At 45.5% G+C, this 27,672-nt stretch overlaps 1 protein-coding gene across 1 annotated transcript in view; it reads right to left on the minus strand.

Moving 5' to 3' along the window:
* dnah5 (dynein, axonemal, heavy chain 5) overlaps positions 1-27,672 on the minus strand; it is a 457,249-nt gene that overhangs the window by 94,109 nt on the left and 335,468 nt on the right. Inside the window, 8 exon segments of the mRNA XM_070880791.1 lie at positions 4,757-4,892; positions 7,968-8,105; positions 9,341-9,520; positions 12,177-12,380; positions 13,239-13,415; positions 15,118-15,232; positions 23,328-23,559; positions 24,887-25,154. Of these exon segments, the coding sequence (XP_070736892.1) occupies positions 4,757-4,892; positions 7,968-8,105; positions 9,341-9,520; positions 12,177-12,380; positions 13,239-13,415; positions 15,118-15,232; positions 23,328-23,559; positions 24,887-25,154 (1,450 nt within the window).

Genomic DNA, 27,672 nt, shown 5'->3' on the forward strand with positions numbered 1-27,672 from the left:
TGTCATGCACTCCACTTCCTGTTGGGGCGGTGTCCAAGGCGCTACGCGGGCGGGATCGTCAGTGCTACGCAGCTTGTGGTTCAACACCCCTCCCCTTCCATTAAAGGGGAGGGCAGCTGCGAACTCGGTAGGCCCTTTGAAGAACGCCACTGGACCACCAGGACTGTCGGGTGCCATGGCTGCAGCCCAGCACCCAAATGGAGTGCCGGGCTGCATGATCGTGGCCCGGACCACGCAACATCGATGGAACACGGGGCAACCGGTGAGTCGGCTGAAGAACAAAATGGCGGCACACAGCGCAGCACACCTCCCCTTTATCTTCCCGGCTTGCGACCCCTGAGGTTAGCGAGGACATCGCCCGCGGCAGCCTCATGGGGTGCCAGGCAATTTCCGCTGTGGGGCTGAAAGGGGTCGTCGTACATGGTGATAACGTCATCGCCGGAGGCGTAGGGGACCCAGGGCACTACTAGCGGGCCACGGCGCTACCATGTTGGCGCCTCTGCTAAGTCCTACATAATTTCTCAGGAGCCTGTAATGCCCTGTTCCTGCCTCGTTAGCGCCCTCTCCTCCGTCAGCCACCTGAAACCGCGATCATGAAAATACAGATTCCTGAATAGCGGCTCGTGAAGGATAGCCGCCACTCCTAACCGGGGAGAACTCCAGCTGGAGGTGACCTTGGTCCAGATCCTGATCAGTTCCTGATAAAAGACAGGCACCTTCTGCAAGGAGGCATAACTACACCCCAGTTTTATAAACAGGAACTGCGTATTGTAACTGAGGCAATGCAGCTGGCAGAAGAAATATGATGCCAGCACACAACATCTGGGAGGATCCTCACGGTACAGGTATCTCTGCAGGGTCTCAAATGGAAAGTCGTTGCCTAGATACGCATGCACATCAGCGCTTGACTGCCCTCCCCAAGCGGGAGACTCAGAACCGCGGCAGAGACCCAATGCTTCCTTTTAAGCTTCTTCTGTACCTTGGCGATAAACTCAGGGGAGGGATCAAAATGACCAACCAGTATCACAGCACAACAGCCACCAGTTGATTTATGACCAGCACTCAAGACAGCACTCGAAGCAATCCTGTCCAGTGCCCTAGGCGAGCGGCGACTTTAGCATCCAAGCTCATGCCAGTTTGCTGGCAAGGCTTCCTCGACAGAGCTAAGGTAGACTCGTAGATAGAGGAGATGGGTGGTACTCCAAGCAATAGGTCTGAGCTCCTCCGACAGAGAGTCCACCCGCCACTGACCCACCAGGTGTCCAGAACATTTCTTCCAGTTGATCCTCACAGAGGACACGGTGGAATAGACCTGGTGGCACTCGCATCCTCTTTTGACAGCAAGAGGATGACTGTCCTGCGCCAAGAGAGGGGCATCTCCCTGGCCGCCAGACTTTCTCCCAGGACCCGCGCATAGTCGCCCCCCCAGGACATCCCAGAACTTCCTGTGGAACTCCACGGTCAACCCATCCAGCCCCAGGGATTTGCCATTCGAGAGCTGGCCGAGGGAACCAGTCAGGTCCACCAGGCTTAACAGAGCATTCAAGATGTTCAGTATCCTCTGTGCTTACCTTCGGCAGGTCCTCCCACAAAATTCTGCAAGCATCCTTGCTGGATGGATCCGGAGAGAACAGAGCCCTGTAATAGGTCCGGGCACTGGCACTGATGCCTTCTGGATCAGAGACCAGAGATCTGTCGTCGGCCAACAGCGTCAAGAGCTGCTTATGGACCCCCTGCCTTTTTTCCAGTGGGTAGAAGGGAAGCTGCGGTCCACATCCTGGAGGAACTGAATCCGCGACCTCATCTACGTGCCTCGGGATCCAATGAGCTGCAGGTCCTTCAGCGTGCTCTTCTTTACTTTGTACGCCTTCTGCAGGGCCGGGTCGTCGACGACTTGACCGAGACACAACCCCAGGTCGAGCGGCTCCTTCTCCAACTGACCGACCCAGGCCTCCCATCTCTTGGTCGAACCCCCTGCATACTCCAGCACCCTCTGCTTCCTTCTCCAGTTGGCCCAGAACTGATGGAATGAATCCCATAACCACTCGTCCTCCAGCAGCAGGTTGTTAAAATGCCAGTACATGGACCCCACCTATACGTGGAGTGGAACGAGCTCCGCCCACAAAACGTGGTTGTCCAAGCATGGCACCGGCTGCGTGGAAGCCGCCAGAATGCAGGAGACATATGCCCGAGAAATGTAAAGACGGTGTTTTCTGGACCTTCCTCTCCCAGATTTACGCGTGTGATGGCGCTAGAATCGTGATGGAGATTTCACCAGACGTTCAGCAAGTCGAAGGGCCCGACCAGATCCCTCAATATCCCCATCGTGGCCAGGCTACGCGGGGCACTACAGCGATCCCTTGCCTCAAGAGTGCAGTTGAAATCCCTTACCAATGATAATGCACTCAATGTAGCCTAAAAGAGCGAACACTCTTCTAAGAAGCCCACTTGCTGTGCACCGGTCCGGGGAGTGTCCATGTTCACTAGGTGGAGCGGCACATCCCCCAGGTGAACAGTGAGATGAAGCAAATGATCTGGCACAGTCTACTTGACCCCCAAGATCTCCGACCGAAAATGTGGGGCCATAAAAATAACCACCCTGCAAGAAGGTAGCTCATTCCAGGAGCAACGTGACCTCATTTCCAGGGTTTCCTGCAGAGAGCACACTGCATACTTCCCTTCCTTAAACAGCGAGGCATTAATAAATCTGTGGCTCGCTTCTCTGCTGCCATTGATGTTGAGGCTGGCTATGGTTATCTTCATGACAAGAGCATAATGCAACCTCTAATGAACCTACCGTGGGGAGGGAGCAGAGTCTCTCGTTACCCTCCTCTCCCTCAGTGAGGAACGACTTGAGCCGGCGCAGCTCACAGTGGCTCACACTCTTAGCCAAGCTCAGGATCTTAGCAACGGAGTGGACGGATCTGATGAGCAGTGCCAGCTTTGACCATTTGTCGAGGGCCAGCTGAACTTTATTGCGATGACCCACGCAACCAACCAGAAATTCCTGGAGCTCCTCAAAGAGGATAAGAACATAAGAAATAAGAGCAGAAGTAGCCATTTGGCCTCTCGAGCCTGCTCCGCCATTCAATACAATCATGGCTGATCTGATCATGGACTCAGCTCCACCTCCCTGCCCACTCCCCATATTCCCTTATCGCTCAAAAATCTGTCTATCTCCGCCTTAAATATATTCAATGACCCAGCCTCCACAGCTCTCTGGGGCAGAGAATTCCACAGATTTACAACTCTCAGAGAAGAAATTCCACCTCATCTTAGTTTTAAATGAGCGGCCCCTTATTCTAAGACTATGCTCCCTAGTCTCAGTTTCCCCTATGAGTGGAAATATTCTCTCAGCACCCACCTTGTCAAGCCCCCTCATTATCTTATATGTTTCGATAAGATCACCTCTCATTCTTGTGAACTCCAATGAGTATAGGCCCAAACTACTCAACCTATCTTCATAAGTCAACCCCCATATCTCCAGAATCAACCGAGTGAACCTTCTCCAAACAGCCTCCAATGCAAATATAGCCTTCCTTAAATACGGAGACCAAAACTGTAAGCAGTACTCCAGGTGTGGCCTCACCAATACCCTGTACAGTTGTAGCTTGCATAGGACTTGCATCAGGATCCTTTACAGATCAGAGGGTTTGTCAGGGTCCTCGGGAACGCCAAAGATTACAGAAGATAAAGGTACCAAGTATTTATCTTTAGTATTTATCTAACCCCAACGCAGGATGATATTTTGGCCATGGTTAGGAGTGCAGCTGCAGGCAATTCGGCAATGCAGCTATTCCCCTGGTTCCCCCCTTGCCTTTCCCCATCCCAGCACAAGACTCAGGCGAATGCCTCCAGTCCATATAGATAGCCCGAGCCAGGAAAATCACAGGCACTCCCCCGAACCCTGCAAGAAAAAAAACAGCTCTAGTGTATACATTTTCTACATTTGCTTTGTTGAGGTTTTTCTCAACAAGTGAGGGCACGGTCACATTCTTACTACGTTTGAGAACCCTATCTTAGATGGAATGCATCAGAACTTATTTATTAGCAATTATGTCTGTTTTCAGTGAATGCGAATCAGTTTTTGCTCCTCACCAACACTGTGCCCAGTGTAAATGCAGCCTAAATCTGGAGGAATGGACTGACCTGATACTGGAGTGAAGCATAATGAGACTCTCTAGTAGAAGGAATCTCACTCTACTTTGCTTCAGAGTCAGTTCAGGCCTTCACACTTGATTTAGATTGAAAAGGTTTAGTTCCAATGCAAAGTTGGAACAGACACTGAACCTGTAGTGAGAATGCACCGTAAAACAATCATTTGTAGACCTTAGTACATACAGTATGCTGAGCTGAAATTATGTTTGAAACTTACTTTACTGTCCATTTAAAACAAAAGCTATTGTATATTTATTATACAATGCTACTTTGTTGTTTTATTTTGTTAGTTGCAACATCAGAATTTAAATCCCCAACATTGATTAATCTTGCATAGAGTCAATTATCCAGAATGTGCCCAATTTCATGATTCAGGTCAGATTTAGATTTAAACCAGTAAATTACTAACATTGATATTATTATTTATTTTTAAATATTCTGAATGTGTACTCAGCCAGTTATGTTTTTTTATGTTGTCTTGTAATGCAGTGACGGGATTGACTCGCTGAGCTCATGCATGCAATATACCTATTTTCTCAAGGGCAGAAAGCACAAGCTGTACTAGCACAAAACAGCTATAAGTGGAGGCAGTGCTTACCCACAAGCCGTTTTGTCTGCGCTAAGAACTCTTTACTCTGTTCTGTCCATCGTTCCTTTTCACCTGCCAGCCCACTGATCAGAGTGGACGCAGTCTGCATCTTGTGTCGGCATCGTTCAGCGTCTTCCAACAATGCCTAACAACAAGAAATGGTTCAATAATAGCTGACACAATGAAACATGATGGGCATCAGCTCCATAATATTATCAAAGACCAAAAGACCTCCTGAAAACAGATTAGTCCGTGAGTAATCTTTGGTCTTTAAGTATGCATTAGTAGAGCCTGTTTCAGAAGCCCAAGGCCTGAAGCTCATCTGAAATTGTACCTAAGATTTATGAACATACGAACAATGCCGGACAGGTAAAGCCCATCTGGTCCATCGAGCCTGTCCCACACAATTGCGAAACCATGTGATCTCAAATGAATAATTCTGACAAGCTTTGTGGACTTTGCATTTACAAGGCTGAGATGTGTCTTCACAAGGATTCTGTGGTGGTCTCTTCTACCAATGATATCATTGTACAGATATGTCTGTGTGTGTAGGTTGGTAAAGTCAAAGTCAAGTAGGTTACTTCCTCATGTTGGTTCCCTCACCATTTGATGCAGGCCCAGTCTGGCAGCTATGTCCTTCAGGACACGGCCAGTACTGGTACTACTGAGGCACTTTCAGTGGTGGATATTGAAATCCCCCATCCAGAGTATATTCTATGCTCTGGCTTTCTTTAGAGCTTCGACCAAATAGGGATCAACAGGGATCAATACTTATTCTTTAGTTGAGGGGATGCTGATCAGCAGGTTTCCTTGATGTTGTTTGTCCTGTAGCCACAAGACTTCATGAGATCTAGAGGCAGTGTGAGCACAACTATATCAGATTGTTGCTTTACTCATCTGTGAGATAACTCCATAACTTGGGCATCAGTCCAATGGGCTGATATGCTTCATATGATAGTTGGGTTGCTGTCGATTAAGCCATCTGCTTTTTTCCTTATTTTTGAACTTTATAGCAATTGTTTACAACTGACTGGCATGCTCGGCCACTTCAGAGGACATAAGAGTCAACCACATAGTATGGGGCTGGAATCACGTGTTGGACAGGGATATGAGGATCTCTTTTTGAAGGCATTAGTTTGAGCAAATTACTACCACAGGAAAGGTTGCATGATTAGTGTATAGAGCCTTATTAGGAGATTTGAAAATATGAAAGAAGCAATAAATTCTGGGGAATACATGACTTTCACATTGCTGACACATTTTGTTGATGTCTGTAGTATATAGCTGATGCACCTTGTGAGAAATGAAATGCAGGTCAATTGGTCATCTATTTTCTGTAATTAGTTGCTTCACGACATTTAGGCCCCAAGTTTCGACATGATTTGCTCCTGATTTTTAGGAGCAACTGGTGTAGAACGGAGTATCTTAGAAATCGGAATTCTCGCCATTTAGTTTGCTCCAGTTCTAGTCAGTTAGAACAGTTTCACTTTGGAACAGAATTTTTTTTTCAAAAGGGGGCGTGTCCGGCCACTTACGCCTGTTTTCAAAGTTTCGTCAGTGAAAACTTACTCCAAACTAACTTAGAATGGAGTAAGTGAAGATTTTTGTGCGCTCGAAAAAACCTTGTCAACACTTTAGAAAATCAGGCGTAGGTTACAAATCAGGCGTAGGGAATGGGGGGGGCGGGGTTTAAAAGGGAAGTTTACAAACATTAAACACTTCAGTTTTACAAATAAAGAGCCATCATCAATAATAAATGATAAAAACATCAATAAATCAACCAATAAATCAATCAAAAAAAATGAATAAGAAATAATTTTTTTTTTAAATCAATAAATAAAACATTTTCTACTGACCGACTGCAGCACCGGGAGCCCTCCAACAGCGTGCTGGGATGCCCCCCCCCCCCACCCAGTGTGTCTCTGTCAGTGTCTCTATCTCTCTGTCTGTCTTTGTGTGTCTCTCATTCTCTGTGTCAGTGTCTGTGTTTCTGACAGCGAGGGGAGGGGGTAGAGGGAGAGAGGGGGGGAGCAGAGGGAGGGATGGGGGAGAAGGGGAGGGGGGAGAAGGGAAGGGGGGAGGAGGAGGAGGGGGAGGGGGGGAGAAAGGAGATGTGGGGAAAGGAGATGGGGGGAGAAAGGAGATGGGGAAAGGAGATGGGGTGGGAAAGGAGATGGAGATGGGGGGGAAAGCAGATGGAGATGGGGGGAAAGCAGATGGGGGAGGGAGGCTGAACGGGCCGGGCCCGAGACCCCAGCACCAGATTTACAGGTAGGTGGCGTTGGGTTGGGTCGGGGGGAGCGCGGGTCGGGGGGGTGGTGGGAGGGAAGTCGGTTCGGTTCGGTCGGGGGGAGGGAGGGAGAGGGAGATCAGGTCGGGTCCAGTCCGGGGGCGGGGGGGGAAAGCGGGAGTCGGGTCGGTGTCGGGTCCGGTCCGGGGGCAGGGGGAAGCGGGAGTCGGGTCGGAGTCGGTCCAGGGGCAGGGGGGGAAGCGGGTGTTGGGTCAGTGTCGGGTCCGGTCCGGGGGCGGGGGGAAGCGGGAGTCGGGTCGGGGTCGGGTCCGGGTCCAGGGGCGGGGAGGGGAAGCGGGTGTCGGGTCCGGTCCAGAGGCGGGGGGCGGGAAGCGGAAGTCGGGTCAGGTTGGGAGGAAGCAGGAGCTGGGTGTGGGAGGCAGCCTTATTCACGCAGCCCCATTGAGGCCATTGGGCCAGGGCTAGGGTCTGCGTGCTTCGGCCCCTCCCACACAGTTTTGGGCGCCTGGAGCTACTGAACATGCGCGCCCACTGTAGCGCGCATGTGCAGAGGTCCCGGCACTGTTTTCAGCGCAGGGACCTGGCTCCGCCCCCTACAGCTCCTGCTGCGCTGCGCCTGGCTGCAAACGACCTGTAGGGAGCTGGAGAATCTGGAAGTTTTTTTTAGGCGCATTTTGTGGCGCGAAAAACGGGCATCCAGGTCAGGACTGTGCCGTTCTAGGCGCGGCTCGAAACTTGGGCCCTTAAACTCTTTGTAATGATCATTATTCAGCACTTATGGATTCTGATAACGCAAAGAATTTGTACACTGTAACCAGTGCCCCTAAAATAAATATATGTTTCCCCCCAAATATATTTAGCTGTCAAAATTTACCACATTATAATTAAGGATGAGAAATGATTTCTTATAGTTGAAGCATTACATATATTTAACAATAAACAATTTGACTATGATCTTTTAATACTCACTTGTTTCTCTGTCATGGCCTTGTCATATGCTGCCTGTACAATGTCCAGTTCTGCTTGTTTGGCATCCAACTCCGCTTGTGCCTTCTGGAGATCTAACATGGCTATGGCCAGACGATTTTCCTGGATTGCCAAATTAGCCTAAAAGAAAAATATATGCATTTCAAATAATGGGTAATAAATGCTGAGGGCTTCTCCTTTCTATAAAATAAATTGTTCTGTAACATGGCATTATCCAGAGGCATGGAGATAGTTTCTACATGGTTTCTGATGACACCGAATGCTGCCTCTTCAACATGTCACTTGATTTCTCAGCTGCTTGTCTGACATCAAACCTGGATAAGCCACAACTTCCTACAGCATAAGAGCAGGTATTACCTTTGGCCTCTGCCACAAACTCTGTTCTGTTGCCACTGATTCCATCCCCATGCCGTGTCACACTCTCAATCTTGTCGTATTGTACAATCCCGAGCTGAGCTTTAAACCACACATCCTATCCATCACTAAGGTCACTTACTTCCACCTCGACAACATCACTCATCTCCACTCCTACTTCTGCCCCTCTGCTGCAGAGACATGCTTTTGGCACTATTACAATCAACTATTCTAACTCTTTCTTTGCTGGTCTTACATCCTTCACTCTCTTATAACCTCCAACTTGTTCAAACTGCTGCATGTGTCCTGTTCCGCAATAAGCCCCATTTGACCATCACTCCCATGCTCAGTGGCTGCCACTAGTATCCTGCCCTCCAACATAGTAAATTTAAAATTCTTGTCATTCTCTACATCTCTTCCTCTACAAGCCCCTTCAGGCCTGTAATCACTCCCAAAAAAGTAATTCTTCTGATTCCAGCCTTCTATTCATTCCTCCCTCCAATCCCCCACCCCCTTCTCCCCACCCCATCCCTTCACTCCATCATTGATGATAAAGCTTTTCGAAGTCTCGGCCCTGATCTCTGAAACCTTTTCCTTGGACCTCTCTACCGTTCCTCTTTTCTCTCCATTTTTGAAAACTTCTTCAAAAACCCATCTCATCTCTTAATGTCTCTCCTTCTAGCTCAACGTTCATTTCCACATCCACTTAGGACATGCCTTGGGATATTCTTATATTACTGATGCTTACAAACAAATTGTTGTTAATGTTGACTGCTCTAATTATTCTGATCTACTAGGACACAGATGAGGATTATCTATACAAAGATATATCAAGAATACATCAACTAGAAATGATTTGCCTGCTTGTTCTTTTATATATACAGGCGCACACAGCTCAAATATGTCTTTCTGTAATCTCGCCCATAAAATAGCTGTGGCTTTTTTGGAGTGAACGATCAAATACTTTCACCTTAACATTAAATACTTTCACCTGAATATACCTTTAGCGGTAAAACTTCCTTGTTAATGGAGAAGAAGGAAGCCATTGCCTGAGTCCAAGAGCAGATTCCTGCTACATTGCCACAGACTCTCTTGGCTGTTTCAATATTGTAGTCTGTCATTTCAAAGTAGGGCTGAAGTAAATCGACAACTTCCTCATTAATTGTGTCTTTGGGAAATTGCTAGGATGGTAAAGTAACACGATTAAGCATTTATTTGTACACTCAAATATGGTTGTGACTTTTTACACAACTATAAACAAATGTACTACAAACTAAAAATATGATTGTTTCCAGCATGAAAAGGAAAATACAATTCCTGTTGATCTATACATCGTAACATCAGCATTAGCTGTGGTAATACAGGTTGAATCTCTCTTATCCAGTACTCCTTTAACCGGCAACCTCCCTTGTCCGGCATCATTCCCGGCCCCGGGAGAGCGCATGCGCAGAACATGGAAAACATCTATAATGCCCCCGAGTACTGTTTGAGTGGGACAGAAAATGTAACAATGTTATAGATGAACAGTTGGAGTGAGATAAGGATGCATACTGTTCCCTGATTTATTTAATTTTGTACTGGAAGCAGTAATGAATCTTGCAGTAAGATGATATTGGACGGTGGCATTAATTTAAACCCGAAATGCTGCGCAGTAGGCTTCTGCACAACGTCATTGTCAGCAGCGTTGTCAGCAGTGGCAAACCAGCATCGCGAGAGAGAGAGGCGTGAGATTTCAGCTTCGGGGTCGGGACGCCAGTTTGTGAGGCGCGGAGCAGAATCATGCGGAGAAGCAGTGGGGAGAAGAATCGTGGCGGGCGTTTTGGAGCCGGAGCATGGCGGAGGCAGTCAGGGACACAAGTGCTGTCATCGGGACTGGGTAAGTCGAGGGTCAGCGTGACCTCCTGTTATCAGTAAAATCCTCTTATCCGCCACATGCCAGGTCCCGAGGGTGCCGGATAAGAAAGGTTCAATCTGTAACTACAGCTCTGTCCTGTCCTCCCAGCCAAAGGACAATTTAACCACACGGAAAAACGTTTAAAAAAAAAACAAGAGAAGGGGCATAGTCTCATAGTGCTATGTAACATAATAGGCAAAACAGGCAACGTCAAAAGTAGAATACTATTTTAAACTGCAACTATTGCTAAGACCAAAACATATTTAACTTTTAATTCATAGTTGACAATTTGAGTAATTAAACCTGCGATTTTCTGGTTATACACAGTAGGTGCCATCACCAGTGCATGCTTGGAAAGTTATATCTAATGGGGCTAAAATTCTGGCCTCACTGGGTCCGTACGAAGTGCACATGGACCCGGCGAGTCCTCGCAAAAGCCAGTTTTCAGGGCGCGATGCACATGGGCCGAAAACCGGATTTTCCGATCTGTCAAGATTTCGCTTGACAGATCCTCTGCATCCCCGGGAGAAGGACATTCACACGGCTGAGATTGGGCTATTTGCCCAACTCATGCCCAGCAAATGTCCCTCAAACTCTTATGCCTGGTGAAAGCAGGTGCATAGTCTACTTTTACCAACGTAACAGTTTTAAAACATATAAAAATTTAATTTAAAAACATATTTTTATGTTAAAAACCCTGTCCATTAAGATAAGTTTATTTTAAACTGTATTAAAACACATTAGAAAAAAATTCAAAAAATATATATTTTTTCTAAAACATTTAATTAATTTTAATTTCAATTAATTTTAAATATGTGAGATGTTTTATTTATTATGTTGTGTTTCTTGTTTTAGGGGTTTATTCTCATTGATAATAATGGGAACTCATAAAAACTTAGTTCCCATTATTATCAATGAGAATACTGCAGAGTGATTGGTGGTCCAGGCCCACGTGACTCCAGCTTTTTCACACGTACATGAGCCCGTACATTACGCATCGAATGAAGGCCTCTGACTGGAATCGAAGGTGACTCCGGGACCACAGGTACTTTCGCAAAAAATTTTTAGGTCGATGTGTTCATCTGAAGTAAGCCTCCGACCAGAATTTCAGCCCCATTATGTGCATTTTATACTTTTACAGAAAAAACATGGAAACCAAAACCAAATGGTATCTTTTATCCACATAAGAAATAAAGACTTAGGCCTAGAAATTGCCCTCATTAACACCTCCGGGGAGCAATAACAGGGCGCGCTAACCACTTACCGATCGGGCGCGGCAATATGATCGACTCCCGCTAAATTTGGCAAGAGGGAGGTTTGCGGTGGTGGTACGATGTTGCGTCCCGATCTCCTTCGCTCGGAGATCGTGACGTCATCACCGTGCACCTCGCCCCGGACCCGAACTTGGGTTCCGCCCCCGACAGCATCGCTGGGCAAAAACACTGGTAGCTGCAGGAAGCGTTCATCGGGAGGCTGAGCGCTTCGGGGGTGATACTTAAAGGCGAAGTTGCTGTTTCTCTTTTTTTTTTAAGATTAGTCTTCGCCAGCTAATGATCAGCCTGGGCACTCTGCTGAAGTGCATCAGGCCAATTGGGCCAGATTGCGGCTGCTGTCGGGAACCAGGTAAGTGCTTCCCTTGGAGAGTCTGCAGCGATGGCCCTTCCCTTTAAGGGAGGAAAGAAACCTCCAAATATGGCACTGCCCCACGGCCCATTGTACAGCACTGCACAAGTACCGCCCCGCCTACATCTTGTTGCGCTCCAAGAAGGATTGGCATGCTTGATTTCGTGCTCCACTTCTTTCCTGGAGCACAAACCCCGAATTTTTTAAAAGTTGAAAATCATTAGCGCCTGCCGCTAATTTTTTCAACTTTTAAAATTTAGTGCTCCAATCGGAGCGTTCCCGAATTTCTCCCCGTTGATGTCTATAAATGATTTGGCTACCTGGAGATTCTGCAGAAAGTTTCCTGCTGTCATGAGCTTCAGAGACTCTTGCCAGGAAGGCATGGTGCAGCTCCTCTCAACATCAATTTTCACAGTGTTTACTTTCCGTTGGAACAGCAGCAGTACGCAGTCCATGATGCGCATAATGAGGTGAGGTGGTCTACCCAGCGTACGGACAGTGGCAATATCAGATGGTTTAATGGTCTGTATTCAAAAATACAGGAAAAAATATATCAAAACACAACTGAAGAAAATAAGAGATGCATCCTCTTTTATCTAATAGACATGCTTAAGCCGTGTAGCTACTGAAGGTTCTAACTGAAATTTTGCTTGGTTCCTAGGCTGTTCAGTTACCGCAAGTCTTTGAAATCCAACCTGTAGAAAAATAAACTCAACATTTTGGGTCCGATGCCACTGAACTATCGTGTACCAATCTTCCTACCATTTCTTTCCTAATATATATGTCCTAAATTGTCTGGTCTCTGGCTACAGTGGCTGCTTTGAAAGAGCAATGTCTGCACAAAACAATATTTGGAGGTGGGAATAAGAGGTAGAAAATCTATGCACCATTTTCATCATAATGGACATGTTGTGTAATATTAGTAACTAGGGCATAATGTCCCAATGTAATTCCTTTGACCACTGTTATTACAGAGGTGTTAATCTTGCTGAGTTCATGAGCATTTGCTAACTCAATGTGCCACCCAGTCTCAATATACAACATGACTGATAAAATTACTGAACCCATCCTGCTGCTAGGAATGGACAGAGGCCACCTGCCACTTAGTAGACAAGTTGGCGTAGGAGCTTTGCTCACAACTTTCCATCTAGTGACATAAGTGGATGAAAAATCACAATGTTTCCCATAAGCTGCCTGCTGCTTGTGAGCCCCAGCAAAGGTGCAGGGCCTCAGAATGTTTCGCCCAACAGTTCATGTGACACCTTCAGTTTTAATTCAACTGTTTCTGTTAAACAGAAAATGAATTAACATTTGAGCAAATGTCCCTCTGAAACAAATATTCTGAATATCAAAGACAGCAACAGCAGGTGACCTTTACTTACTTGTAGAGCTGCTTCAGCCTCCTCTAAGGCTGGTTTTGCAGCTTCCAGCTTCTCTTCTGCAATGGCCTTGTCTGCTGATATACTGTCTACAATGGCCTGAGCTTTATCTTTTACCTTTTGAACTTCTACCTTTACCTTTTCAGAAGCTTGAGCTTTCACAGTTACTTCTTTTAAAACCTGAAAGAGGAATAAAACATACAAGACAAAATCAAATAGCTATCAAGATTGATCTTTAAAAAAAACAGATTGCAAACTGAAAATAACCAGAAATTATCTGGTTTAGATCAATTTGTTGACTACCCAAATTTTACCTAATTTGGTTGCACCAGATTTGGGTCAGTCTATTCCTTTTAAATAAAATGCAGCACTCAAACACTTAAAAGACAAACTGTTTGCATGAAACTATGGGGAGAATTTCCTCTGATGGTATCATAAAGCGCAGTTAACGTAGTAAAATATTCCAAGGTGCTTCACAGGAGCATTATAAAACAAAATTTGACACTGAGTCACGTAAAGTGATATTAGGATTAAAGAGCATCTTAAAGGAGGAAAGAGAGATAGAGAGGCGGAGAGGTTTAGGGAGAGAATTCCAGAGCTTCGGACATTGGCAGCCGAAGGCACAGCCACCGATGGTGGAGCGATTAAAAGTGAGTACTTGCTGGTTTGTGAATTTGAAAAAAATTACCAATTGGATTGGTTGATTTTGTGAAATTGCCAGTTGTTGATTAGTGTTTTTTTTTAACCTATCAGGTTAAAGGAACTGCTTTTAGTTGGTTTATCTTTAATCAATTGGGTAGTGGGCAAATGATTAAATTAACAATTATTCCCCAAAAATTCATGGCCATTCAGGTGAACTCTTACCGTAGCTTTGGTGGGAGTCTGTCTGAACAGCTAGAAACTAGGTGAGAACCTAGTTATACTGAATCCCAGCCGAGCGTCAAAGATTCCAGGATGGCCTAGCAGGGTAGAGGATCTGCCCACCCCTGTGAACGGATTTTTTTTTAAAGTTTGAAATGTGCCCCCTATTTCCAGCATCTAAATGTTTCTTCCAGGGCTGGGAACCTCAGCACTTTCTAGCTGATTACTTCTTTTGCTGGACTTTCTAATCTCTTTGGTGGAGGGTGAAGGAGGGGATATGACAAATGTATCCTAATCCTGCTGAAAGCATACAAAGTGCAGAACTGCCCCTGCGCCTTACAAACTGTAGCAGTGTTAGCAGCAGAGGTCAGGGGATGGTGCATCTGAATACTTACACCAAGATGTGCTATTTCACAAATTTTTAGGACCTTTGTGTTTCTCAAAGACAATTGTGAATTTTTGCCCTAAGGACATGTGATGCTACAGGTGCACGTTAGATAAAGAAAGACTTGCATTTATGTAGCACCTTTCACAACCACCATCCCAAAGCGCTTCACAGCCAATGAAATATTTTTTGAAGTGTAGTCATTGTTGTAAAGTAGGAAACACAGCAGCCAATTTGCACATACAGCACAAACAGCAATATGATAATGGCCAGATGTTTTAGTGATGTTGCTTGAAATGCAAGACACCAGGAATAACTCCCCTGCTCTTCTTCGAAATAGTGCCATGGGATCTTTTACGTCCACGTGAGAAGTCAGACAGGGGCTCGGTTTAACATCTCATGTGAAAGATGGCACCTCTGACAGTGCAGCACTCCCTCAGTACTGCACTGCAAGTGTCAGCCTAGGTTTTTGTGCCCAAGGCACTGGAGTAGGACTTGAACCCACAACTTTCTGACTCAGAGGTGATGGCTGACACTGAGTTACAAGATACAAGTCTTCTAACTACATCGACAATGAAGCAAAGGTGCAAAAGAACTGATAAATTCTATAAATATTATTTTATGAAAAGTACATGCCGCATCAGCCTTTTCGTTGGCTACTTGTAATTCTCTCTCTTTCACCTCCAGTTCTTTACTTAGAGCAGCCACTGATTCCGAGGCCTCCTTCAATTTCTCTAGGCCAGTATTCATTCTGTAGGAAACAAATCTTATTTAACAAACTTTTTGGAAAAGCATCTTCATTTAATTCTTCCTGAAATAGGATAAATAAACTTCAGTGCTATGCTTGAATTAATTAAGTACTGCTTTCTGTTTAACAGTTTCACAATTTTACAAGCTGTTCGATGAAATTTAAGAATTTGCTGTTTAAAAATTATCATTTTGTTAACAACATTGTTCAATAGCTCACAAATCCAAAAGCAGATTATAACAACACAGTTTCCTCTTGACTTTAGGGTCAATAATTCAATGGTACGATGGTCTATAATTTCAGGGTGGAAGAGTAGTAGAAGAAGACTCAGTGGTATTTAAGTGTTTGCGATGAGTCTAACAGTACAGGAATGAAGCCAAGAAAACTGCTTGTTTGTAGGGAAGGTCACCTGTTTGTGGATGGTTATGCATGTGCATTTAAAAAAAACCTCACATGTACCTCCATTCCAAATGCTAGACACAATATCCACGCTATTCTCCTCAGTAGTGCTGGGGAAAATGTTCCCTGTAATTTGTTTTGGGGGTGCGTGGCCCCTTTAATGGGCTGCACGGCTCATTTAAAATAGCATTTTCAATTTAAAAGCCGACAAGGCGGCTGCGTGGGACCCCTGGAGCTCTGCGTAGCCACACAGCTTAAGGGGAACAGAGCAGCCCATATAACACCTTCACAGATGTTATGAATACTACTCCTTCGTCCCTCTCTGCCTGGTTACTTTTCCTTCTTTTTCACTCTACCCACTGGTAGCTAATTGACAAACAATGCACCTAAAGGAAGCTTAAGCTTTCTTGCTGACCATAAAACTACAGGATGGTCATAGCAACCCATCTGGTTCACTAATACCCTTTAGAGAAGGAAATCTGCCGTCCTTGCCTGGTCTGGTCTATATGTGACTCCAGACCGAAAGCAAAGTGGTTGACTCTCAACTGCCCTCTGAAATGGCTTAACAAGCCACTCAGAGGCTGCAAGAAACAATAATAAGAATAAAACTGGACAGACTACCCGGCATCGACCTTGGCATCGGCTTCCGACATGACAATGACACACCCAGCCCAGTCGACCATGCAAAGTCCTCCTCACTAACATCTGGGGACTTGTGCCAAAATTGAGAAAGCTGTCCCACAAACTAGTCAAGCAACAATATGACACAGTCATACTCACAGAATCATACCTTTCTGCCAATGTCACAGGCTACTCCATCACCATCCCTGGGTATGTCCTGTCCCACTGGCAGGACAAATCCACCAGAGATGGTGGCACAGTGGTATACAGTCAGGAGGGAGTGACTCTGGACCCTATAAAATCTCATGGGATCAGGTCAAGCACGGGCATGGAAACCTCCTGCTGATTACCACCTACCACCCTCCCTCAGCTGATGAATCAGCACTCCTCCAGGTTGAACACCACTTGGAAGAAGCACTGAGGGTAGCAAGGCACAGAATGTACTCTAGGTGGAGGCCTTCAATGTCCATGAACAAGAGTGGCTGCGTAGCACCACCACTTGATCGAGTTGACCAAGTCACCGAGGGACATAGCTGCCAGACTGGGCCTGTAGCAGATGGTGAGAGAACCAACACGAGGGAAAAACCTACTTGACCTCAACCTCACCAATCTGCTTATCGCAAATTCATCTGTCCATGACAGTATTGGTAGCAGTGACCATCGCACAATCCTTGTGGAGACAAAGTCCCATCTTCACACTGAGGACACCCTCCTTCGTGTTGTGTGGCACTGCCACTGTGTTAAATGGGATAGATTCAGAACAGATCTAGCAGCTCAAAACTGGGCATTGTAAGACTACAGCATTTTATTTCGATTGATTTCGTCTAATTTTTCTGCTAATAACTGCTTGCTTGACTATTTTTAATGACCCAAAATGCTTTGAGCAAAAATGAACATTTGAGAGATCCCACGGCTGCGAAGACACATTCTCACAGGCAGTAAGAGACATCCTTGAATTGTCTACGAACTGTGAAGAAAGCTATGGCAATAAGAAATGACAAGATTTCTACTGATGAAAAGATTTGTTTAAGAACATTTCCTTTGCTTTAAACTGTACAATTACGTACACACATTTGGCTCACATCCAGAAAAACTGTATAATGGTTGGGACATGGGCAGGGGGGGGTGGTGGGTGCAGGTGTCCGGTGCTGCTGCAGTCTTAGAGAAGCAGTACTCTGATCAGCTAATGAAGGGAGTTATTTTTTGATCACTGATCACGGCTGGAATTAACTCTGCGTGAGTATCTTTGCTTTTTAATGATTCACTAAGGGGATAGGCAATTGTAACTGTTATAAGGATTTAACGGGATAGGTTGGTGCGAATAGGTTGGTGCGAGATGATAATTAAGAAATTATTGTGCATTTGATGCGATCTGTATTGCTTGTATTTCTTTTGATATTCTAAGTAAAAGATTGAACCCCTGGTTTGGGGTAGCATTCAGTTGGAGCGAGTTGATAATTAAGAGATTATTCTGCATTTAATGCAATTGTGAATTTCTTGTATTTCTCTTGATTATTCTAAGTAAAAGATTGAACCCCTGCATTGAGGTGGTTGAAGAAACATCCTGTGTCTGCATCATTTTGTCTCAAGTTCTAACTCTGAAAGTGTAGAGATAAGCTTCGACTCTGTCCTAATTAAGACAAGTTTTACATTGGTCAAGTCATAAATATGACTTGATCCGGAATGACATTTACATAAGTCAAGTCATAAATAAGTCTTGACTCTAAATAACCCGTATATTGGTCAAGTCGTACTTAAGGCTTGATCCTGAATGACCCGTATATTGGTCAAGTCGTAAATAAGTCTTGACCTGTCTTAATTAAGGAGAGAAAGTCTTACATAGGCATGAGAGCTGTATTCCACCACAATCTATAACCTCATGGTCTGGCATATCCCTCACTCAAACATTATCAAGCCAGGCGACCAACCCTGGTTCAATGAGGAGTGTAGAAGACCATGCCAGGAACAGCACCTGGTGATGCCAACCTGGTGAAGCTACAGCACAGGACTACATGCATGCTAAACAATAGAAGCAGCATGCTATAAACAGAGCTAAGCGATCCCTAAATCAACGGATCAGATCAAAGCTCTGCAGTCCTGCCACATCCCGTCATGAATGGTGAACCATTAAACAACTGACAGGAGGAGGAGGCTCCATGAACATCCTCATCCTCAATGGCAGTGGAGCCCAGCATGTGAGTGCATAACAACAACAACAATAACAACTTTTATTTATATAGCACCTTTAATACAGTGAAATGTCCCAAGGTGCTTCACAGGATTGACACCGAGCCGCATAAGTAGAAATTAGCGCAGGTGAACAAAAGCTTGATCAAAGAGGTATGTTTTAAGGAGAATCTTGAAGGAGGAAAGAGAGGTAGAGAGGTTTAGGCAGGGAGTACCAGAGCTTGGGATCTAGGTAACAGAAGGCATGACCGCCAATGGTTGAGCGATTATAATCAGGGATGCTCAAGAGGGCAGAATTATAGGAATGCAGACATCTCGGGGGGGTTCTGGCGCTGGAGGAGATTAAAGAGATAGGGAGGAACGAAGCCATGGAGGGATTTGAAAATAGGATGAGAATTTTGAAATCGAGGTGTTGCTTAACTGGAAGCCAATGTAGGTCAGCAAGCAAGTGATGGTTGAGCGGGACTTGGTGCGAGTTAGGACACGGGCAGCCGAGTTTTGGATCACCTCTAGTTTATGTAGGGTAGAATGTGGGAGTCCAGCCAAGAGTATGCGTTGGAATAGTCAAGTCTAGAGGTAACAAAGGCATGGATGAGAGCTTCAGCAGCAGATGAGCTGAGGCAAGGGCGGAGACAGGCGATGTTACGGAGGTGGAAATAGGCAGTCTTAGTTATGTTGCAGATCTGTGGTTGAAAGCTTATTCCAGGGTTAAATATAACACCAAGGTTGCGAACAGTCTGATTCAGCCTCAGACAGAAATTGGGGAGAGGGGGTGGAGTCAGTGGCAAGGGAACGGAGTTTGTGGAAGGAACCAAAAACAATGGCTTCGGTTTCCCAATATTCAATTGGAGAAAATTTCTGCTCATCCAGGTTGGGATGTCGGACAAGCAATCTGACAATTTAGAGACCGTGGAGGGTTCGAGAGAAGTGGTAGTGAGGTAGAGCTGAGTGTTGTCAGTATACATGTGGAAACTGACGCTGTGTTTTCAGATGATGTTGCCAAGAGGCAACGTGTAGATGAGAAATAGGAGGGGCCAAGGATAGATCCTTGGGGGACACCAGAGATAATGATGCGGGGGCAGGAAGAGAAGCCGTTGTAGATGATTCTCTGGCTACGATTAGATAGATAAGAATGGAACCAGGCAAGTGCAGTCCCCAGCTGGTCAGTGGAGAGGCATTGGCGAAGGATAGAGTGGTCATCCGTGTCAAAGGCTGCAGTCATGTCAAGAAGGACCAGGAGGGATAGTTTGCCTTTGTCACAGTCATAAAGGATGCAATTTGTGACTTGGATGAGAGCCATTTGAGTACTGTAGCAAGCGTGGAATCTGGATTGGAGGGATTCAAACAAGGAATTGTGGGAAAGATGGGCAGAGATTTGGGAGGCGACAACACATTCAAGGACTTTGGAGAGGAAAGGGAGGTTGGAGGTGGGGCGGTAGTTTGCAAGGACGGAGGGGCCGAGGGTTTGTTTTTTGAGGAGATTGCTGATGACGGCAGATTTTGAGGGAGTGGGGGACAGTACCCAAGGAGAGTGAACCATTAACAATGTCAGTTAACATGGGAGCCAGAAAAGGAAGTTGGGTGGTCAGCAGTTTGGTTGGAATAGGGTCAAGGGAGCAGGAAGTGGAAGCAGGAATAAGACAAGGCTGAAGCATTTGCAACCATCTTCAGCCAGAAATGCCAAATGGATGATCCATCTCGGCCTTCTCCAGAGGTCGTCACCATCACAGAACCCAGTTTTCAGCCAATTTGATTTACTCCACTTGATATCAAGAAACGATTGAGCGCACTGGATAAAGCAAAGGCTATGGGCCCCGACAACACCCCGGCTTTCTGGCTAAAGACTTGTGCTCCAGAACTAGCCACATCTCTAGCATCTACCCAACAATGTAGAAAACTGCCCTGGTATGCCCTGTCCATGAAAAGCAGGACAAATCCAATCCAGCCAATTACCGCCCCATCATAAGAACATAAGAACATAAGAATTAGGAACAGGATAGGCCATCTAGCCCCTCGAGCCTGCTCCGCCATTCAAAAAGATCATGGCTGATCTGGCCGTGGACTCAGCTCCACTTACCTGCCCGCTCCCCATAACCCTTAATTCCCTTATTGGTTAAAAATCTATCTATCTGTGACTTGAACACATTCAATGAGCTAGCCTCAACTGCTTCCTTGGGCAGAGAATTCCACAGATTCACTACCCTCTGGGAGAAGAAATTCCTTCTCAACTCGGTTTTAAATTGGCTCCCCCGTATTTTGAGGCTGTGCCCCCTAGTTCTAGTCTCCCCGACCAGTGGAAACAACCTCTCTGCCTCTATCTTGTCTATCCCTTTCATTATTTTAAATGTTTCTATAAGATCACCCCTCATCCTTCTGAACTCCAACGAGTAAAGACCCAGTCTACTCAATCCATCATCATAAGGTAACCCCCTCATCTCTGGAATCAGCCTAGTGAATCGTCTCTGTACCCCCTCCAAAGCCAGTATATCCTTCCTTAAGTAAGGCGACCAAAACTGCACGCAGTACTCCAGGTGCGGCCTCACCAATACCCTATACAGTTGTAGCAGGACCTCCCTGCTTTTGTACTCCATCCCTCTCGCAATGAAGGCCAACATTCCATTCGCCTTCCTGATTACCTGCTGCACCTGCAAACTAACTTTTTGGGATTCATGCACAAGGAAGGGGGTCGTTCAACCTGACTGCCTGCCTCTCTTCCGCTCTTACATCCGGTCCAGGGTGTCCTTGGAGATGGAGCACGCAGTGTCTACCGGTACGCTCGCGGCCTTCCGCGAGAGGTGGGCACCGGAGGGACTGGAGTGCATCATCACGCCCGGCAACCAAATTTTAATTTGATTTTACGTTTTTAAGTTTAATTTGTTTTAATTGCCGGTGCTTTTAGTGTCCCCCTTCCCTTTTATAGGGGGCACTGGGGAAAATTGTGATTTTAGTGCCCAAAAAAAACCCAAAAAAAGAAAAACACAAAAAAAAAAAGGGGAAAAAAAAAAGGGCCTTGTAAATGTCTGGAGTGTCACCCAGGTCGGGTGGCACCGTTTAATGTTTTATGTTTTTGCAGGTGAACTCCAAAAAGAGTTTCATGCACAAGGACCCCCAGGTCCCTCTGCACCGCAGCATGTTGTAATTTCTCCACATTCAAATAGTATTCCTTTTTTTTGTTTTTTTTCCCAAGGTGGATGACCTCACACTTTCCGACATTGTATTCCATCTGCCAAGCCTTAGCCCATTCGCTTAACCTATCTAAATCTCTTTGCAGCCTCTCTGTGTCCTCTACACAACCCGCTTTCCCACTAATCTTTGTGTCATCTGCAAATTTTGTTACACTCCACTCTGTCCCCTCTTCCAGGTCATCTCTGTCTATTGTAAACAGTTGTGGTCCCAGCACCGATCCCTGTGGCACACTACTAACCACTGATTTCCAACCCAAAAAGGACCCATTTATCCCGACTCTCTGCTTACTCTCAGTATACTCTCAATCATCAGCAAAGTAATGGAATGTGTTGTCGACAGTGCTATCAAGCGGCATTTACTCAACAATAACCTGCTCACCGATGCTTAGTTTGTGTTCCGCCAGCACCACTCAGCTCCAGATCTCATTACAGCTTTGGTCCAACCATGGACAAAAGAGATGAATTCCAGGTGTGAAGTGAAAGTGACTACCATTGACATAAAGGCAGTATTTGACTGACTGTGGCATCAATGAGCCCTAGTAGAATTGAAGTCAATGGGAATCAGAGGAAAGACTCTCCACTGGCTGGAGGCTTACCTCGTACAAAGGAAGATGGTTACAGTTGTTGGAGGTCAATCATCTCAGCCCCAGGACATCGCTGCAGACTCAGGGCAGTGTCCTAAGTCCAACCATCTTCAGTTGCTTCATCAATGACCTTCCCTCCATCATAAGGTCAGAAGTGGGGATGTTTGCTGATGATTCCAGTGTTCAATTCCATTTGCAACTCTTCAGATAAGGAAGCAGGATATGCTTACATGCAGCAAAACCTGGATGACATTCATGCTTGGGCTGATTAGTGGCAAATAACATTCATGCCACACAAGTGCCAGGCAATGATTATTTCCAACAAGAGTGCGTCTAACTACTGCCCTTGACATTCAATGGCATTACCATCGCTGAATCCCCCAACATCCTGGGGCACCATTGACCAGAATCTTAACTAGACCAGCCACATAAATACTGTGGTTTCAAGAACAGATTAGAGGCTGGATATTCTGTGGCGAATGTCTCATCTTCTGACTTCACAAAGCCTTTCCACCATCTACAAGGCACAAGTCAGGAGTGTGATGGAATACCCTCCACTTGCCTGGATGAGTGCAGCTTTAAGAAGCTCGACATGATCGAAGACCAAGCAGCTCACTTGATTGGCACCCCATCCACTTCAAACATTCACTCCTTCCACCACCGGCACACTGTGGCTAGAGTATGTACCATCAACACTATAGCAGCAACTCGAAAAAGGCTTCTTTGACAGTACCGCCCAAATCCATGCCCTCTACCACCTAGAAGGACAAGAGCAGCAGGCGCATGGGAACACCACCGCCTGCCAATTCTAGTCCAAGTCACATACCATCCTGACTTGGAAATACATTGCCGTTCCTTCAAAGTCATTGGGTCGAAATCGTGGATCTCCCTCCCCAACAGCACTGTGGGAGTGCCTTCATCACACGGACTGCAGCGAATCAAAGTGGGGGCTCACCACCACCTTCTCAAATGCAATTAGGGATGGGCAATAAATGTTGGCCTTGCCAGCGACACCCACATCCCATGAACGAATAAAAGTGTAAATGTCAGTTCAAATGAGAATATCTTACGGTATGAGTTAAGTTATTTCTGCGAAGAAGTTTTAATGAATTAAATTCCTACCTATTAGCTAACGTTTGGACCTCAGAGTGCTTCTCTTTGTAGATTGCTTTATATCCTTGAATGAATGAGAGATAGGATTTTGGCGTAACATGAGTAGATCGGCGATATCGTTGGAAATAGTCCACACATTTCTCAGCCACTCCATCTTGGAAGGATCCCATGCATTGAACCACTTCTCGCTTAACCTCAGTGGTGCAGTCAATTCCATAACAAGATAGAAAATGCTCAGATACTGTTAAAAAGCAATAAAAAAAACTCGATTATTTATTAGATAATGAAATACCAAATGCAAATTGACTTATGCCTGGATAACTCAAAGATGAAATAAGATAATGTACAGTTTAAGTTACATCAATTTTATACTGCAAAAGGTAGATAGCCGTATTTTCACTGTCTCCTTGTGTTGCTCTTGCGAAAGTAACATTGCTATGTATGTGTACATGCGTGGCATGCCACTCACTGGCCTCTGACTGCCAGTAATTGTTTTATTAATACCGATCAGTGCACCAATGAACATTTGTCTGTTGACCACCATATAAGTGCCAAATCAGAAAACTTAGCAAAAGCAGACCAACAACATAAAAAAAAAATCAGTATCCAAAAAATGGTAACTCAAGAATGGCCTATATTATAAGCTTATGACAATGAAAACAAGTAGGTGCACCGGTTAGTAACTTAAGCTGTGGTATACCCAACATTCCTTCACTTGTTTTAGAGAAAAAATACATCAGTATATGAAAGCCTCAAGGGGAAATACAAATGTTGATGGCATAAAATTTGTGGTAGAACTTTATGAGAGAAAACTTTGATTTTTTTTTTTCTTTAAAAAAAATTAGAATTCTATTGTCTGGGGTGATACTGCACTCCAGTTCCTCTAGTACCCACCGATCGTGGAAGGCAACTTTGAATTTTTACATTAAAATTGTTTTTTGTCATTTTTAAGCAGTTTTTTAACTTTATCATTGATAGATTTTTTTTAATCAGAAAAAGGAAAAACAAAGTGACGTTTGGATATTCAACAGACTAACCAGATCTTCACTTCCTCAAAAGTATCCCTCAGACAGTTACCATGTTTGATATCACTCATCCAGCACTGGGCCAGTGCCTAAGATACTAAAACAACTGTATAAAAGCTGCATTGAAACCAGCATGAAGTACTCACTGAGTTAGTGACATAGCATAAGTTTGCTCTGTAATTAAATTATATTTTATATGGCAGCAGCACATAGTGAGAAGGAAAAAAGCATACAAGTGTACATCAAAAGTAAACAAATGTCACTTCTGTTTGACAAAAATAAATTCCTTTAACTCTGTTGAGACCGTAGTCCAAATTCCTGCTTTCATTATTTTAAGGCAGGCATTGGCACATTTAATGCTGCTTTAAAATAAATTAAGCACCTTCAGTGCTCATACTAAAAGTTCACTATCAGAAAAATTACTTTTCTGTTCCACATTACTCACTAAATAGTTTTTTTGGAATAATCTTTCTAAATTTTAAACAAATAACATTCTGCAAAAATATTAATTTTGTAGATCTGCTGTATTGTTCCCAGACTCACCAGCAATGAGAGCATCTTTGGGCCAACGACTGAACCAGTCCATGGTGCAGCCTGAAATGAGTGCTGGAAACTTCAGTGCTCGATTTCGGAATTTCTCTCCCACTGGTGAAAAACAAAGCACTACATGAAGATTCTGACGAACTCTAGTCATGAAGTACTCGTACAGGTTTTCACTGGTTGGTGGCCTACGAGGATATTCCTTCTTCATTATGGATATTAGGTCACTAGTGACTTCATCTAATTCATCACGAGCAAACAGGTTAGAGACCTAAGATCAAAATAACAAATGTAAAGCTGATGTTAACACAGTAATAGTGAATATCAAATGGTGGACTGGGTGGTAATGTGGATGCGTATATAATCTATTCACTGCTGGGAACAAGGTTCGGTTCCAAATCCGACAGAGGATTCCTCCCTATGCCCTATGCCAGTTTTATGCAAAATGAGTGTGAACAGTCTCTACTGGGAGTGCTGCTGGCCATTCCTTCCCTATCCACCCAATGAAAATGCCATCAGGGGGAGGGGTGGAGGGCAAGTGGAGCTTGGTCTTGGCCCCTTTCCCTCCTGTCTGCCCCAAGTTATCACCACTCCCAGGGACTAGATAAAACATAGGAGCAGGAGTAGTGCATACGGCTCCTCGAACCTTCTCCTAGCTATTCAATAAGATCTTGGCTGAACTTCTACATCAACTTTCTCCTCACCTCAGTCCAAAATGGCTAACCCCGTATCCTGAGACTATGGGGTCGAAATTGATCAAAGGCAAGTTCCGCCCATTTACCGTTGAAAAGACTGCTATGAACCTGACAGTACTTTGGGCGGAACATTAGTCAAAAGAGGAGGAAAAAAGCGCCCGGTGGCAAAAATGGGCATTACATGCCGATTCTGGCGGTAGAGGGAATCCTGGAGAAAGTTACGCCGAGGCTGGAGTTGGGCCTACGGAAGGGGGGGGGAACGCACAAAAAAAAAATGTTCAAAAGATAAAAAAACAAAAAAAATCACAAAACCTTCAGGACACTTTCACACAAAATCGCTGCAAAAGAAGTTAAAGAAAATCTCACTTACCTTTTCTTGCAGGTCTTCATACCGACCGCCCAGGTAAGACCTGCTTCCATGCGGCGGTCTTTTCTCCTGCAGGAGCGGAGGACCGTTCAGATGAATCTTGGGCGGGAGGATTTTTTTCGGCATTGCACACCTGCGCACCTTCCAAACCGCCGGCGTGAAGGCCTCACCAATCTCCCACAGAGGGGAGAGTGCCAAAAAAACGGGGAAACCGCCGAGAAAACTCGGCAGAAACCGGCGGTAGGGCTATCAATTTCGGCCCCTATGACCCTTAGTTCTGGGCTCTCGAGCCAGCGTCTCAGCATCTACCCTGTCAAGCCGTTTAAGAATTTTTCACATTTCAGTGAGATCACCTCTCATTCTTCTAAACTCCAGAGATTATAGGCCCATTCTACTCAATCTCTTTTCATCGGACAGCCTTCTCATCCAAGCAATCAATCTAGTGAACATTTGTTGCACCCCTCCAAAGCATGTATATGCTTCCTTAGGTGGTTTACGCTCCCTTGTAGAGCGCCTGAGTTGGGGTTCTGGTTGTTGGGTGCTGGCCTGAGTGTCTGCTGTTTGCGGTGCCTCAGGCCTGTCCGGACTGCCCACAGTGACTGGGCTCTCCTCCACTTGGTTCCGGTGTTCGGTCACCTCCTCTGCTTCTTCTATGGGGTTGCTGAACCTCCTTTTTGTTTGATCCACGTGTTTGCGGCAGATTTGTCCATTGGTAAGTTTAACTACCACAATCCTATTCCCCTCTTTGGCAATCACAGTGCCTGCGAGCCATTTGGGCCCTGCAGTGTAATTGAGGACAAAGACAGGGTCATTGACATCAATATATCGCGCCCTCGCATTCCCGTCATGGTAGTCACATTGTGACCGGTGCCTGCTCTCAACAATTTCTTTCATGGTGGGGTGTATGAGGGACAACCTGGTTTTGAGCATCCTTTTCATTAGCAGCTCTGCGGGTGGAACCCCTGTGAGCGAGTGTGGTCGGGATCTATTGGCCAACAGGAGGCGTGATAAGCGGCTTTGTAGGGAATTGAGCATCCCCTGTTTGATTATCTGCACTGCTCATTCCGCCTGGCCGTTTGAGGCCGGCTTGAACGGTGCCGTTCTGACATGGTTGATACCATTTCCTGCCATGAAGTCCTGGAACTCAATGCTTGTGAAGCACGGGCCATTGTCGCTGACCAAGACGTCCGGTAGACCATGGGCGGCGAACATTGCCCGTAGACTTTCTACTGTGGCAGAGGATGTGCTTGAATTTAAAATGTCACACTCGATCCATTTGGAGTAGGCGTCTACTACAACCAAAAACATTTTTCCCATGAAGGGACCCGTGTAGTCCACATGGATGCGTGACCATGGCTTGGTGGGCCAGGACCAGGTGCTAAGGGGGGCACATGTGTTGCACCTGTGAACACAAAATTCCAGGTCTGCATCTATCCCTGGCCACCAAACGTGACCTGGCAATTGCCTTCATCATGACAATGCCCGGGTGCTCCTTGTGGAGTTCTCGGATGAACGCCTCTCTGCCCATCTGGGACATGACTACTCGGTTCCCCCATAGTAGGCAATCGGCCTGAATCGAGAGTTCATCCTTGCGCCTGTGAAATGATTTAAATTCCTCAGGGCATGCCCCGTACGTGGCTGCCCAGTCCCCATTCAGGACACATTTCTTGACTAAAGACAGTAGCGGGTCTCTATTTGTCCACACTTTGATCTGACGGGCTGTCACG

The sequence above is a fragment of the Pristiophorus japonicus genome, chromosome 5 (assembly GCF_044704955.1).
Source record: "Pristiophorus japonicus isolate sPriJap1 chromosome 5, sPriJap1.hap1, whole genome shotgun sequence".
NCBI classification, from domain to species: Eukaryota; Metazoa; Chordata; class Chondrichthyes; family Pristiophoridae; genus Pristiophorus; species Pristiophorus japonicus.